General features: G+C 40.6%; 1 protein-coding gene across 1 annotated transcript; it reads left to right on the forward strand.

Moving 5' to 3' along the window:
• The first annotated feature begins 344 nt into the window (after nucleotides 1-344).
• On the forward strand, nucleotides 345-15,669 carry cpe (carboxypeptidase E). Its single transcript, XM_083909438.1, has 9 exons — nucleotides 345-686; nucleotides 11,044-11,240; nucleotides 11,763-11,930; nucleotides 12,159-12,276; nucleotides 12,530-12,712; nucleotides 13,423-13,562; nucleotides 13,770-13,869; nucleotides 14,292-14,410; nucleotides 14,690-15,669. Exons 1-9 carry the CDS (start codon nucleotides 443-445, stop codon nucleotides 14,786-14,788), a joined length of 1,368 nt encoding a protein of 455 aa, XP_083765564.1. The 5' UTR covers nucleotides 345-442; the 3' UTR covers nucleotides 14,789-15,669.
• Nucleotides 15,670-16,144: the final 475 nt, after the last annotated feature.

The following is a 16,144-nucleotide window of genomic DNA, read 5'->3' on the forward strand; positions in this document are numbered from 1 at the left end:
AAATCAATTAAAAAAAAAAGTTTTAATTATTTTATATACGGATGATGGTATAGATCATGATGTCATTATATTATGCAGAATTTATTTGATTATTTTCTATTTTATGCCTTTTATGCTGTGTATTGTTTTTGATATTGTTATTAATAATATTATTCCATTGATATTTAATACAGAACACTTCATAAAGCCCTCCAAAACTGTAAATTGAAACTTTTCTTTTGAAAAGTGCAGCAGGAAGTGTACATGTTGTGTGTCGACGCTGGAGGGAGCCACTGAGTCTGCGCTCAGGTACAGCAGCAGTTACAGCAGCATCAGATCAGAGAGGAGCGGAGGAGAAGCTGCGATATTTATAGACTCCACTGAAGCTGCAGCGCACAGATAAAGGACTCGACACCAAAGCTGACTGACTGAACACAGACAGACGGACAAATACAGTCCAAAAATGAAGCTGTTCGCGTCCGCGCTTTTATTCGGGGCCGCCGTGGTTTCCCTGGTCAGCAGCGCAGCAGGGAGCGACGGTGAGATCTCCTTCGAGTATCACCGCTACGAGGAGCTGCGGAAGGCGCTGGTGTCCGTGTGGCTGCAGTGTCCGACCATCAGCCGCATCTACACCATCGGGGAGAGCTTCGAGGGCCGCGAGCTGCTGGTGCTGGAGATGTCCGACAACCCCGGGACGCACGAGCCTGGTCAGTTACGCACACACACACACACATGCACGCGCACACGCAACCATACACATATTGCGGTGATAGTGCGCGCCCCATCCCCGCTCCCTGCCCTCCATCGTGGAAGTAAACGCCTGTGATAACCGCAGCTTATCAGTCACGATGATGCTGAAATGTGCACGAGCAGAGGAGCAGGTGTGTGTGTGTGTGTGTGTGTGTCTGTGTGTGTGTGTGTGTGTGTGAGTGTGTGTCTTCACTGCATTACATCAGAGGAATCTACATGACAGATCAGCCACGCAAAGCCGCCATTTTGATGCCTGATAAAGATCTTTTCGTGCTCATCCTGACTCACGATTCTGGGGAAATTGTCATGGCACGGAATGGCAAGGCACGGCACGCCTCAGTAGGTAGCGCCTTTTTTTAATCAGATGCACAAGTGATGTTGACTGTGTCACATCAAACAAGGAGCGCCTTTGATTGAATATGAAATAAGGGAATCAGTATCGGTCAGTATCGGTCGTTATCGGTATGATAATGGTCAAAAACACTAGATCGATATCGGACAGATTGAAGAATGATGTTTTTGAAATGACTCGGCACAAAATGTGTTGGTAACAGCTTCATCGTTCATACATGGTCTAAAATGACTGCCTAATATCGGTATTGGCAGATATTCTATATTTTATATCGGTATCAAAAGCGTGGTATCGGCTTCAGTCTTCTCCATCATCACTGTGGAGCAGTGAACTTCAGAGTAGAAGTGATGACACCTTAATTATCTGATGTGCAGCTGAAACACTGACCACAGGAAACGCAAAGAGGAACCTTTAATGTACGACTGCTTCTTATTTTTCTGTATCATCAAACACCCAAAGACATGCATTGTGTTTTTCTTCATGTCTTTATGTCTTTATCGCTGACATTTGATTCCTGACTAACTTCATAAAAGGCAGAAAATGTAAATTAGGGCTAAACAGTTAATCGAAATGTTATCGAATTTACCATTAGATATTTATTCATAATTAACCCTATGTACAGAGATGTCAATAAGCCCAGAGCTTGTGCGTGACTCAAAATAACAATTTAGTGATATGTCATCACCCCTCCAGATGTCACTTCTTCATGTGTCCTCATAAATACAGAAATCCTACACACTCTTAGAAATAAGGGTTCCAAAAAGGTCCTTCTACAAGGGCTGAGGTTCTACCTGGAACCATTTACTTCTGAAAAACCCTTTCCCAAAGAAAGGGTTTTTCAAGGGTTCTTAGTAACACTAATGGTTCCAGTAAGAACCATTTTGATCCAGAGAACCCTTTAAAACCCCTTTCCTGAATAAAGGGTTTTTAAAGGGTTCTTGGTGGAACCCTCCAATAGGGTTCCAGGTGGAACCTTTATAAAAAGCTTCTACCTGGAACCAAAAAGGGTTCTCCAGGTCAAGCCAAAGAACCTTATATGGTTCTAATCAAACTATGAATCACATAATCCAGGTGTGTTAGTCCGACTAAGACTAGCTCGATTTTAGTCCGACATTAAGAAAACCAAATTATAGTCTTAGTCTGACTTTTAACATGTGTAAATGCATGAAATGAGCGATGCAAACATGGACTAAAAAAGCAAATTGCAAAAAGGGTTCTCCTATGAGGACAAGCCGAAGAACCTTATATGGTTCTACTGAGCACTTTAATTTCTAAGAGTGCATTTTGTCTAGCAATATATTGATTATCACAGAATTGTTGTATCGTGATATTATTGGTATCGTGCATCCTATCACGACTCTTTATGTTTTTTTATATAGAGTTTTCATGAGCAACCTGGGTAGATTATTACTGCAAGAACACACTGTGTTAGTAGAGAAAGGAACATTAATGGATTAACTCGTAGTATATTAAATCTTTAAAATGAACCTTCATTTATGTCAAGGAACAGGTCAGTGAGTTGTGTCCAACTGGCCTCAGGAAGTGATTTAACTCCACCTCAGTAATCCTGAGCCTGAGGCTTCGTAAGAGCGAAGGCCTGTAATTACTCCATACATTGTTTACAGTGTCTTCTGTGGCATTTCCACTATATGTCTTTTTGGTACAAAGGTGTATTTGCTTTGCGTGTTCTGAAGATCACATGATCGCGGAGCCCTTATGACCGTGCATACGCACAAAATAAGCCCTGTAATAGTGCGGTGGGTGTACGCAGGCATGAGTCACAGTAGCGATGTGGAGACCTTATTACTACCAGATGAGTTTCCAAGCCGCTGTTTCACCATCGGGGGAAAGGCAACCCCCTCTCTCTCTACTCTCCATCTCTGCTAAAAAACATCCATAGTAAGGAGGAGGAGGAGGGTGAAAAGGAAGGGAACAGAGAGGACAAGCGAGACAGAGAGATGTTTCAGAGCAAGGACATGACATGATGAATATGTGTATGTGCGAGACAAGCAGAATAAAACATCTTTGAGGTGCCCTGTCTCATATTTTATCTGACCCCTGCAATGTGTTAAAACTCTTAGGTGGAGCCAAAATAGCGGTTGCCAGGGCAACAGATCGGCTTAGCGCACTGAGCTGACTGGCAGCCCCGTGGTTGGCTGCCCGGCTCCAAAGGACGACGGTCCTGAGCTCGTGCATCTGTCAGTAAGCGGCCATCTGTCGTACACTGCGGCACAGGAAGTGTCCATAAACAAAGGTTACAGTGAAGACCAAAGTACTATTATCTGTCTTATTTGACCAAAGGATGCGTTGCCAAGAAGATACAGCATTTAGACGTTTTTAGAACAACAAACTAAAGTCAAAGTTCTCTCTTTGTTTTTGAAGAGGTGGTGGAGACCAAAAACAGAGCCAAAAGGAGAGAAACTTTTACCGTGTCGCTTTGACGCAATATTGGCAGAATGGTGAGAACAGAAGAAATGTCTGTTATGACAATGTAGAAATTGTGAGCCCACAGGACAGAAACTTTTCTAGTAGTTTGAACAATGGTTATCAATAGCAGGTCAAGGGCACCACACCTTAACTAGCGACCAAACAACCCCAATTCAACGTTTATGGTTTTAAGACCCCCAATACTGTGATTTAATCGAGTGGTTTATGCGTGATTTCACCTTGCATATTCTATATATACAGTATATCTGACATTTGTTTTCAGTCAAGTCAACATATACATGTTAAAAGGGGCTTTTATTTTGATATCACTGAAAGCTTTGCCATCATTGTGCCACTTCGTTTTTGCACAATTAAAGGTGCCATATGTAAGAATGTGGTCAAAAATGGTTACTACATTCAAATTTAAAATACGGAGGACTTTTAGGTTTTTCGTTTTCTGACGCAACTGGCAACCCGTGGTTGCGCGGCAGCTGAGACTCTACTGACCGCAATGATTAGTAGACGGCGGTAGGTGGCGCCACATGCCAAAACATGATTTCAAAACATAAACATGATTTGCAGTCTGCAAAATATTTTTTTTAATGCAAATATTTTGGCTGTACTGTTGTTGTTGGGGAATTCAGTTTGTTATATGGACATTATCTCTGATAGTCTCTGTGACATATGAGGAGGATTTTATGGCCAATTGCTTTAGATTTATTACATAATGCACCTTTAACTCTCCAAGTCTTCCTCAAGTGGGGTATTGAAAAAAAGCTCATATGTTGGTCACTAAATGACCATGAAAATGCAGAAATGAACAGCTCAAACTGCTGTGGATGTGGTGTTAGTACAGATGGAGCAATCCATTGTTCCTTTACCTCCAGCTCAACTAAGTACTTTACAATATTTTTTCCCCCATAAATGCACTTTTGTTATAACTTTATACTTCACTTTTCCAACAAAAATGCTGCACTTGTTACGTCACAGATTACATTTTTAATACAAACACGATGTATACTCACCAGCCGCCACTTTATTAGGTACACCTCTATGCATCTAGGGACGTAAACATGGTTTATGTCGACTTGTTTGACGTTCAAACTGAGCAGAAGAACGGAGAAGAAAATTGTGATTTAAGTGCTTTTGAATGTGGCTTTGTTACGGTGCCAGGTGGCCTGTGTCTGAGCATTTTAGAAACTAGTGGGATTTGCACGCACACAACCATACATGGTTTACAGTTTTCTCTGTGAAAATGCCCTGGTTTATGCCACAGTGGAGGACAATAGCCAGATTGGTCAACAGCAACAACAAATAGACAATAAACAAAATATAGACACTAGTCTGGAGCAGCCTGAGCATGAACATGTGTCTTTCAGTTACACTTTAGGACTCTGTCTGTATGATGTAGATGTTAACGTCTCGCAGCTGGATCATGTTTAATTATACAAGAGCAAAAAAAAAAAAGTGAATATGGCTAAACGATTGTGACACTCATGCCTGGAAGTATTTACAAGGCTTCTAATAGGAGGAGAAATACTATCGCTACCAAGTTTGCCTGAAAAAAAAATTATGTCAGTTTGAAGCATCTCATGTGGTGGAGAGACCGTCACAGGATTCCACACTGGACTGTTTTTATCACACGACACAGGAAGTATGTAATCCTCCAGTGAGTGAGCATGCACACACTGCCAGATACTCTGCTGGTTACACTTATATCCAATAACATATGGTGCATTGAATATCAGTTCTGTTTCTGTTCGAGGACAGAAAAGAGGAGGAGGAGGATAGCTGTGAGGAATCCAGTTTGCAGAGATGGACGACAAGGGAGAACGAAAAAGGAATGATGATGATGATTGAAAAGACGGTTGTTGTTTGGGAGAGTGAAGGTGGTGGAACGAGTGAGAAAGAGAGGTGGGACGAGAGAAAAGAGAAAGGCCAACGCATCAGCCAGGAGTCATTTATTATACATCAGACACTCGGCGTGCATCGCTTCCTCTTTCTCTGCGTCGCAACATCCTGCGAGACATCGACACATAGTGACATGCTGTTGGGCCATGAGTCGACAAATACACACTAGCCACAACTGATTCAGCTCGTCAGTCAGCTCTGGTGAAGCCTGATTATGAGCTGTTTATTTGAATCAGGTGTGTTGGAGCAGGGAAAACCGCCTAAGACATGCAGGAGAAACCCTGCATTATGGTTACATTTAGGTTATGGGTAGGGAGTGGCTCACGATTGGAGTCGATTCCGATTCTTATGGTCAGGATTCGATTCAAAATCGATTCATACGATTCTCGATTCAAACGATTCTCGATTCAAAAATTGATTCAATGCATAGTGTGTTAAGGCAAATTATGGCATCAAAACAATGCAGTTTGTATAAGATAATGTGATCACACAAAGGCAAACTTAAGACTAAAGTTAACATTTATTCATTCAAAACAAATAAAAACTTACTTACTGTACAAAAAAATAAATAAAAGCTGAGGCTAGCTGCCTTTTTCTCCCAGAAGTTACAAAAATAAGCTGTGCACAAATAATAATAAAAGAATAATGTTTACGTGCCATGACACCGGAGTCCAGGCACCGTTTACCAGTTAGCTCCTTTAGCTGCATTAGCTCCTTATAGCTCCTTATAGCTCGCCTACAGTCGAACTGGAGCGGTCTGTTAATTAAACGAAAAGAGCAGCGCTACAAATAACCAGCGTACCTGTGTACTGCTTATGTGTGCCTCTGTTTTTAAAGTTTAGCGTTAATTTAGAGTCTCATTTTAACAATCCGGAGTCACTTAAACATGACGCCACGCGCGTCTTTCGTCATGGAACGTATCGTGCATTAACGTTGACGTCGTTAACGTTTGACAGCACTAATAAAAGCCAAAATATAAATATTTTTTTATTTTCAAGTTATTATACCCTTACCCTATACAAGGGTTTCCTCCTAAATGTTACGTACTGCACCTTTAAGGCTTTAGCTACAGACTGTCTTAATGAAAAGGAGCCAATGTAGCTGCGTAAACCTGTGTGTGTGTGTGTGTGTGTGTGTGAGAGAGAGAGGTAGACACAGCAAGAGTGTGTTTACTCAGCCTTTGAGTCGATCCGTCTCCGCGTACACCTGCCCCTGTCACGGTTGCCACGGCGACCGAGAGCCCTCTAATGTGGCGCTTACCTTTAATGACGTGGTCGTTATTGACGTTGGTCGTCACACGCAGGTTTGATGATCCTGGACTAAGTGGTTCATGAAATCATGATGCAGTGGTTTTTTTTTAGTCAGCTAACCCTAACCCTTTTACATTGGTGTGTGTGTGTGAGAGAGCTACATCAGCCTCTCACACACAATCAGACACTCTCTGCTAATGAGGCACATTAAAGATCCGGAAAAACAAATGAGTTTACACAGAGGACTGTTACTCTATCTCAATATAATAACCCTTTAGAACATATAGACAGAGGCGATACGACTGTGTAGTGTTTTATATCCTTATTTTCTTAAGCATAACCTACAATTGTCACCAACTATATAAATACACCTGAGCCATTCCACAAAAGTCAGTCTATGCATGATGCCGCTGGAAAAACAAACAAACAAACAAAAGCTGTGTGAACACTAAGGGTTAAGGTACAGATTATTAAAAACAGCCGGGTTTTGATTTAGAAAAATCAAGCTTTCGGTTGAATGATTTATGGTTTAAAGTGTAAAACCACTCCCAAGAGCTCAGTAAGTTATAATAATAATGAACTGAATGAACACTGAAATTAGAATATAATTGAGTAAATAAAAATAAATAAAACGATTATATAGTCAGTCTAATTAAAAGCATTAGTTGTATTCTGCATTGTTAATCTCAAAACAGGCTCTGTCAAGCAATACTATCAGACCAAACTGATATCAACTGAATAATGATAATAATTGTGTATTACTATCATTATGCCTCAGGTTCTCTTCTTACCCAAACGATAAACTTCCTGTTAATTCACCAGTGCCTCCAGTTTATGCACAGTTACTACAACTGTTTCTGTGAGTGTCAACTGTTGCACACACACACACACACGTGTGTGTGAAGCGTGTGCAGCCCTGCGCTCTGTCACACGCCAACACGGACGTCAACAATGTGACGGCGTGTTTCTTAAAGGGAGAAAGCAGAGGTCCGTCAGTGCTGAGCATCTGTGGAACAGCTTGAGTCGTTGTAACTTCATTTGGCAGCTTCAAAGTGTGTGTGTCTGCGTGTGTGTGCGTGTGTGTGCGTGTGTTTGACAGCTCTGTCAGGCCTCTGAAGTCTGTAAAAAAAATGTTCACAAATGTTGGCACGGAAAGAGTTAATTGTAATCTTGAAATCATTAGTAGAGAGGGAAAGCAGGTTTAAAAATAACCTGACTACCAGATGTACGCTGGTCAGCGCGTGTGTGTGTGTGTGTGTGTGTGTGTGTGTGTGTGTGTGTGTGTGTTTGTAGTTGTGCACCTTCTTAGGACCTTTTATTCATGAAGCCAGTGGAATTATTTCAGGATTGAAACACACACAGCTAAACACAAACCTGCTAAAAGTAACTGACGCATGAAGATGCAAGCAATAAAATGTGCATAAAGACACCCACAATACAGTAAACGACATTTACTTCATGGAACAGATTACCTTCTCCCTTCGCCTTCAGAAAAACATATTTATCAAACTGTGGCCCAAATGGGTAAGATATGTTAGTCTTGAACAGACACAGTACAGAATGGATGACCCTGTAATGCTGTTTTTATGCTTTATTTTTGAGTGTTTTATTTGGACTAAAACGACTAGTTTGTATTGTTTATTTGATATCAAAACTCCCTGGTGGACATTTATTTAATTGCTCTTTTAAATACATCTATCTTTCCCAATTTGTTCAAAGTTCTCAAATATCATTTAAAGGTGCGTTATGTAATAAATCTAAAGCAACTGGCCATAAAATCCTCCTAATATGTCACAGAGACTCAGGAATAATGTTCATATAACAAACTGAACTCACCAACAACAACAGTACAGACAAAATATTTGCATTAAAAATATATTTTACAGACTGCAAATCATGTTTATGTTTTGAAATCATGTTTTGGCATGTGGCGCCACCTACCGCCATCTACCAATCATTGCAGTCAGTAGAGTCTCAGCTGCCGAGCAACCACGGGTTGCCAGTTACGTCAGAAATCTAAACCTAAAAGACCTCGGTATTTTGAACTTGAATCTAGGAACCGTTTTTGGCCACATTCTTACATATGGCACCTTTAATTTGACTTGTATTTTGACTGTATTTTGTTTCTTTAAAAAAAAGAAAAAATCCAATTGTGAGTGGCGGAAGTAAGATTGTATGATATCTGAGTGAAAGTAAGCACTATATTATAAATAAAAAATGTAAAAAAAAATTACATAAAGGCAGCATTTCTGGTTTTACAGTAAAGTAACTTCTAAAACTTCCGCTTTTTAGAAAATTGTAAGTGTAAGATAAAAAAAACAACTTGAAAATTGTCAAAATAGAGGAAAAAAAACACACAAAAAACCTCCTGCAACATAAACACAGATTTACAAACAGATGTCCTGCCGTCCACAAAGCAGCGTGGACAAAGCAGACCTTATGTTTGTCTTCATCACAGACACTTTTGATTTATTTAAAGCGTTAGCCCCAGGGAAGAAGTTGGTGATTTAGACGCAGCAGGGGAGAAACGGCCACCTGCCTGTTATGATGATCTGACCTTGTCTCCTCCTCCTCCTCCTCAAAACCTTGACTGTCTGCCGCTTTAACCAGACTACCAAGTTGTTGTTGTTGTTGTTTTTTCAGGATGTCCGTGCCAGGCACGTAACCGAGCTGAGCTCAGCAGCTTTTTATTCCAGTGGCTCGGAATCGGAGACGTCCTTTGTTGTCTTTCAGCCACAGAAAAGCCGCCCATCTCTGGTTTTGAGCTCATGAAAATTGTCAATGTGGATTAAAAGATCTACATTGTGATGTGCATTTCATGTTTAGAACAAAATAACTTTTTTCTTTCGTGGGCAGGAGACGTTCTTTGTTATGTTTCGCCCACTTCAGCTCTGGACTTCATGTTACTCGTCAGTCGCTCGGTTGACTTAAATCCAGGCTAATTATTATATGAAACAGATGTTGAGCTTTGGTCATTACAATTAGCCAGAGCTCTGCAACACATGTGGATAAAAATAGCACTTATTAAACACGTCCATGAATGAGGGATGAAGGAAATGGGAAATTAAAGCAGTTGTGGAGGCATATTTGTGTTCAGCCACCAAAATCTGTACTTTTATGACAAAAATGTTGCCAGAAAATCATTATTTATGAGACAAATGTATCACTAACAGACAAATACAGCGTGTTCCTCTATAGTAAATGTTGTATTTAAAGGGATAAATATGTTAATTATCATGTAACAGGACTTCTGTAAGGACACTGACCCACACAAGGCTAAGCTGGTGACTGATATAGCGTTGTACGTGTCCCTGAGGATCTCAGGGTCACCATGTCCTCTCTCTCTCTGATTTAGTCAAATCTGATCCTGGACCTGTCACTCCAGCAACATTCAGGCACAACGGTCTCTGTTACTCTCCCCCAACATTCCTAATCACTCCCTCTCAGTCATTATCTTCCAAATGGAGTGACAAATCAATTGTATTTCCTCCTCCTGCCACTGATGACTCAGTGTGTTTGTCGCCAAAAGGTCCAGTGTGTGTTTGTATCCACGGTAACCTCACTGACCAATCTGAACGCTCCCTCTGCGACGCTCTCCTGGGCCCAAAAGAGATAAAGGACGTTGTTGTTTCCATGACGACGGACTCAAAATCGCCTTTTCTAACAAAGCTTATGACATTGCAGTGATATTTCTCCTCGGGATTACGTGACCAGTTTTGTGCAGCTACGTGTCATTGGTTTAGGATCAGCAAAGATATGTTGATTGTGTGATTTTGAAAAATGCCAAGGAAGTGGGCTGAGAACTGAGTGAGAGAGGAGGGAGGGAGGGTGGTCTAGTAGAGAAAGGGTTTTTCAAGGGTTCTTGGTAACACTAATGGTTCCAGTAAGAACCATTTTGATCCAGAGAACCCTTTAAAACCCCTTTCCTGAATAAAGGCCAAAAAGGGTTCTCCAATGAGAACAAGCCGAAGAACCTTATATGGTTCTACTTGGCACTTTTATTTCTATGAGTGTACATGCAAGGTATGCAGATATGAATCACATTATCCAGGTGTGTTAGTCCGACTAAGAATAGCTTGATTTCAGTCAGACTAATGTATTCACATGACATTAAGAAAACCAAATTATTGTCTTAGTCTGACTTTTAACCCGAGTGATGCAAACATGGACTGAAATAGCACATCTTAATGCAGTCTTTGGTGTTTGATCAGATATGCAGTAGATTTTAAACTAGCCTTTAAACTAAATGTGTAGATTTGTATCTGGATCAACACATACATGCACATATTAGGGTTTGGAATCTTTCGGTGCCTCGCGAATCGTATAGAAACAAGAGTTTAACTCATCCAGCAAGTGTCCCTCTGTTCCCTGCAGGCGAGCCGGAGTTCAAGTACATCGCCAACATGCACGGAAACGAGGCGGTGGGCAGAGAGCTGCTCATCTACCTGGCTCAGTACCTGTGCAACCAGTACCAGCAGGGCAATGAGACCATCATTGACCTCGTTCACAACACCCGCATCCACCTCATGCCCTCCATGAACCCCGACGGCTTCGAGAAGGCCGCGTCACAGGTGAGAGAAAAAACACTGCGACACATGTACATCACCGTTCAAAAATTTGGGGTCACTTAGAAATGTCCTTATTTTTGAAGGAAAAGCACTTTCTTTTCAATGAATATAACATTAAATGAATCAGAAATACACTCTATACATGGTTAATGTGGTAAACAACTATTCTAGCTGCAAACGTCTGGTTTTTAATTGAATATGTACATAGGTGTATAGAGTTTCCAGTGTTCTAATGGTACATTGTGTTTGCTAATGGCGTTAGAAGGCTGTTGGATGATTAGAAAACCCTTGTGCACTTATGTTATCACAGCTGAAAACAGTTTTGACGATTATTTCTAATCTTGTCAATGTCTTGACTATATTTTCTATTCATTTTGCAACTCTTTTGATGAATAAAAGTGTGACTTTTAATGGAAAACCAACAAAAAATTGTATAGGTGACCCCAAACTTTTGAACGGCAATGTATGCACACACACACACACACACACTCTAGCACAGCGTGACGCCGCTCTCCCCGTTTGCAGCCCGGAGAGATCAAGGACTGGTTTGTGGGCCGCAGTAACGCGCAGGGCGTGGACCTGAACCGCAACTTCCCCGACCTGGACCGCATCATATACATCAATGAGAGGGAGGGCGGAGCCAACAACCACCTGCTGCAGAACATGAAGAAGGCTGTGGATGAGAACGCCAAGGTACTGTTCTGATCTGTGTCCGTGTTTCTCAGCGGTGTCAGCGTTTTTAATTTCTGGGTTCTGTTGGCAGTCGCACACATATACATAAAATACCACCAGTGTTGTGTTTCAGTGCTTTATAAGACATCTGGTGAGCGAAGCTGGGAAGTGGTAACTTTTTCAGATGCTGGAAATACCATCTGTTTTTCATGTTTTGCAGTGTTTTATGATGTTTCCCCCCTTTTGCAGCTGGCTCCAGAGACCAAATCGGTGATCCACTGGATCATGGATATTCCTTTTGTCCTCTCGGCCAACCTGCACGGAGGAGACGTGGTGGCCAATTACCCGTACGACGAGACCCGCACTGGTACAGTATTGTTTGTATTTGTGTTGCCTTTGTATTCATAAGCCTGTTTCCACAAGTTAATGAGCGCAATAACAACCTCAAACTTTATTAGTTTTCTTCAAACTCTAATTTAAATCAGATGTACTTTTCCTTCCTTTGCATAATTGCCCTCAAAGTAAACACAGTGTGTTTGCACAGGCTCAAGGTTTTAGTGGGTTACAGATGCAGGTCACCGCGGCTGTCTAAACACCGCGTGCGTATTTCTCGCTTGAAGGATCCACTCACGAGTACAGCGCCAGTCCAGACGACGTGATGTTCAAGTCTCTGGCCAGAGCCTACTCCGTTTACAACCCGGTGATGTCGGACCCGCACCGATCCCCGTGCCGCAAGAACGACGACGACTCCAGCTTCAAAGAGGGCATCACTAACGGAGGGGCCTGGTACAGCGTCCCAGGAGGTGAGCAACAACCAGATGCTTTTTCTTTTTTGTTCCTTTCATGAGAGTATAATACAGTACAATGTTGCACAAATCACTATATACACTTTTCATGATTGGAAAGGAGCAGTGAGAAGAGTATAATTCTTATTCATGTCTGCCCCTTATAACTTAAACTCAAAGTTTCTTAGATGGTCTGTCACTTACAGTTAGCTACACCCTTGATTACATCATCAACAACAACAACAACAACACAAAACAGCCCATAAGGGTTCATTTTCAAGACCAAAACAACTCAAGAGTTAAAACATCTCAAAATTTTAACATATTTTATCATTTGTTTATCTTCATACATGTAATGTAATGTGTGTAAGGACAATGTTTTGTTATATGAACATTATTCCTCTGTGACATATAAGGAGTATTTTATGGCCAGTTGCTTTAGATTTATTACACAATGCACCTTTATTAGTAAGACCTTTTCCTTGTAATATTAGGACTTTTTTCTCAGAATATTAGGACTTTTTTCTCAAAAGACACAAAAATTGTCTCGATCTTAATATCATTGTGTTAGTGTTGTCTCGCACACACAGTGTCTAATATACTAAGTAAACGACTGTGATATAAGGCAACATGTCTGTTTGTTACAGGCTCTCCACTGTCATAGAAAACATCAGTGTTTCTGTCACTTTGACCCAACTCTCCTTCATCCTGTGTTTCGTTTCCAACAGGAATGCAGGATTTCAACTACCTCAGCAGCAACTGCTTTGAGATCACGCTGGAGCTCAGCTGCGACAAGTTCCCCAGCGAGGAGAAACTCAAGAACTACTGGGAGCAAAACCGCAACTCACTCGTCAACTACCTTGAGCAGGTAGGAAGTGTCCCACAAATAGAACTAAGAGGCTTCATATCTAATGATTTACACGCTAATAGAAAAACGAAAGGCTATTTTCAAATAGAAAACAAGACGTTTGTCATTATTAAAACATATTAAGAGGTTCTGTGATTATATGACATGACACCATGTTTACCTTTGCCACCTAAAGAATAACAATAATATGATAACTTGTGTTCATAGGTTCATCGTGGAGTCAAGGGCTTTGTGCGTGACCTGCAGGGAAACGCCATTTCCAACGCCAGCATCTCTGTGGAGGGTATTGACCATGACATGACAACAGGTATCACTGTCCATTGCAAAATAGCATACATTATTTTATATATAATAATATTATATATATATATGGACTGGAGGACTGAAGTGCCCCATGCAGTGTTAAGATGATGTAATACCGCCATCTTGTGGACATATTTGGCTTCTGCGCCAGAACCTTTTTCATAGCTGTGCATAAATAAATATCTAATTTTGATTATTTTGACAGAAATTGTATCATTGTTGCATAAATATTCTAATTTTCCTCCGAATAAGATATTTAAAATGATTATATGTGCACATCTGTGAGAAGCAAATATGTTTTCTTCACAATATTGACAATATTAAATCTAAAATGGTAGTTTGACACACATATTGCACTTCCCGCGATTTTAAAATTGCAGTACATTATACATTATATGTATTTATAAGATTATCTGTATTTTGTAGCCAAAGATGGAGATTACTGGCGCCTGCTGGCTCCTGGAAACTACAAAGTGGCAGCATCTGCTCCAGGATATTTGACTGTTATCAAGAAGGTGGCTGTTCCCTACAGCCCTGCAACCAGGGTAAGATTCACAGACAAATACACACACAGCACTGTACCTGTGTAAGGGCTTTAATATACTTTTACACAATATACTGCACGAGGAACCATGCATTAGTAATGTAATCACTGAGAAAGGAGTGAAATCTGACCTTTCAAACTAATACTTCCTCTTTATTTGATGGTATTTGTATAGAAAACAGCAATATATGTAGGTTTGCCACACAAATAAGCTATTTTTTTGTGGGGAAAAAAAATCAGGAAATGGAAAATTCTAAAACATATTCTATATCTGTCTCAGGTGGACTTTGAGCTGGAGTCTCTGATGGAGAGGAAGGAGGAGGAGCGGGAGGAGCTGATGGACTGGTGGAAGATGATGTCAGAGACACTGAACTTCTGAAATGTTTGTCTGGTCAACGGTCGCAGCGTTCACACGTCGATGTAATATATTCAACATTCTGTGTGCCCGTCCACTCTGAAAAAAAGGAAAAAAAAGGAATATATTGTCTCTTACTTGTTTTGCTCTCTTTTAATCATTATTCTAATTGATTATATTGTTCTTAATGTACTAACGGGTTGCCTCATACTCCGCACACACACACACACACACACTGACGGACACAGGAGTACTATGAGGTAGTTTCACGACAATGAGATTGGTGTTTATTTCTGTGTTGTTGTGTTCTTTATCGTACACGTGATTGATCACCATGGCAACCCATCTATATAACCAACGAGTGACTGAGTGTATGTAAAGTATGTGAGCGAGCCGTTAACACACGGCTCCGTTCATAACAAATCATCATTTTCCTGTTTTAAATGTCTCTGTTTCTCCAGGCTTTAGTAAATAAATACACATACACACAACCATATTACAACTGTAACCACACACAAACACACACACTATACTCTACACTATTTCTCTGTTTATTTCCTGTAATATAAAAAATATGACTATAGTTCTGCGATAGTCAAGGATATTAAAGACACTGTAAAACTATTATGAACACTATACTAGAAACAATCCATTTGAGCGAGCTCATTTCCCAGTATGTTATTGATGTTGAGTTTTTTTTAACTTACTGCAGCACAGCATTGATTTTAGCACAAGGTGAATGATTATAATATATATATATATATATATACTGTATTTATTAAGAAGGTAAGTAGCAAGAACTGTCTGGTTTTTGTATCAAAAAAAGAAAAGAATAAAGACCATAATCTGTCCACCTCAGTCTACCCAAAGCTTTGTACTGTATGTGCACTACACAGGGATTACTAGAGTGGTTTTTCAATGATAAATTAACACTTAACCTTCTGAGTGGACACTGTGTTTGTATGAATGCAGATCCCCGGTTTGAGATCATAGAAAGAATGTATTGAATGTATTGCTATAGAAACACAATAATACATAATGTAAGGATTGATCTGATCAATAAAATGGCCCCCTCTATGTTGTCAGACTGCAATATTGTTGTCTTTTGTTACAGGCACAACACAGACAGAAGCTACTGGAACACATATATACATATATTTGTCCTATTTTTCGCCCTCGCTCTTTTTGTTTACATTGGTTGCTATGGTGAGCGCCCGGTATAAAAGCCGTCTTCCGTCCACCGGTTCCTCCTCTGTACTCCCATTCGTCATCTGTGTCATTTCCGGTCCAGAGGTCGCGTTTCCGACAGGTATGGCCGCCGCACGCTTTTTCACCTTGCTGTTCGTTTTCGTTTTGTCGTTATGCTCAAGGCACTTGCGT

Source organism: Microchirus variegatus, assembly GCF_963457635.1.
Source record: "Microchirus variegatus genome assembly, chromosome: 23".
Classification (NCBI taxonomy): domain Eukaryota; kingdom Metazoa; phylum Chordata; class Actinopteri; order Pleuronectiformes; family Soleidae; genus Microchirus; species Microchirus variegatus.

What these genes read in the sequence shown, in the direction of transcription:
- cpe (XM_083909438.1), top strand. Translation starts at nt 443, where the DNA reads ATGAAGCTGTTCGCGTCCGCGCTTTTATTCGGGGCCGCCGTGGTTTCC. An exon ending in CTGGTACAGCGTCCCAGGAG is followed by an intron (nt 12,713 to 13,422) that starts GTGAGCAACAAC and finishes CGTTTCCAACAG; the next exon opens with GAATGCAGGATTTCAACTAC. An exon ending in TGACCATGACATGACAACAG is followed by an intron (nt 13,870 to 14,291) that starts GTATCACTGTCC and finishes TGTATTTTGTAG; the next exon opens with CCAAAGATGGAGATTACTGG.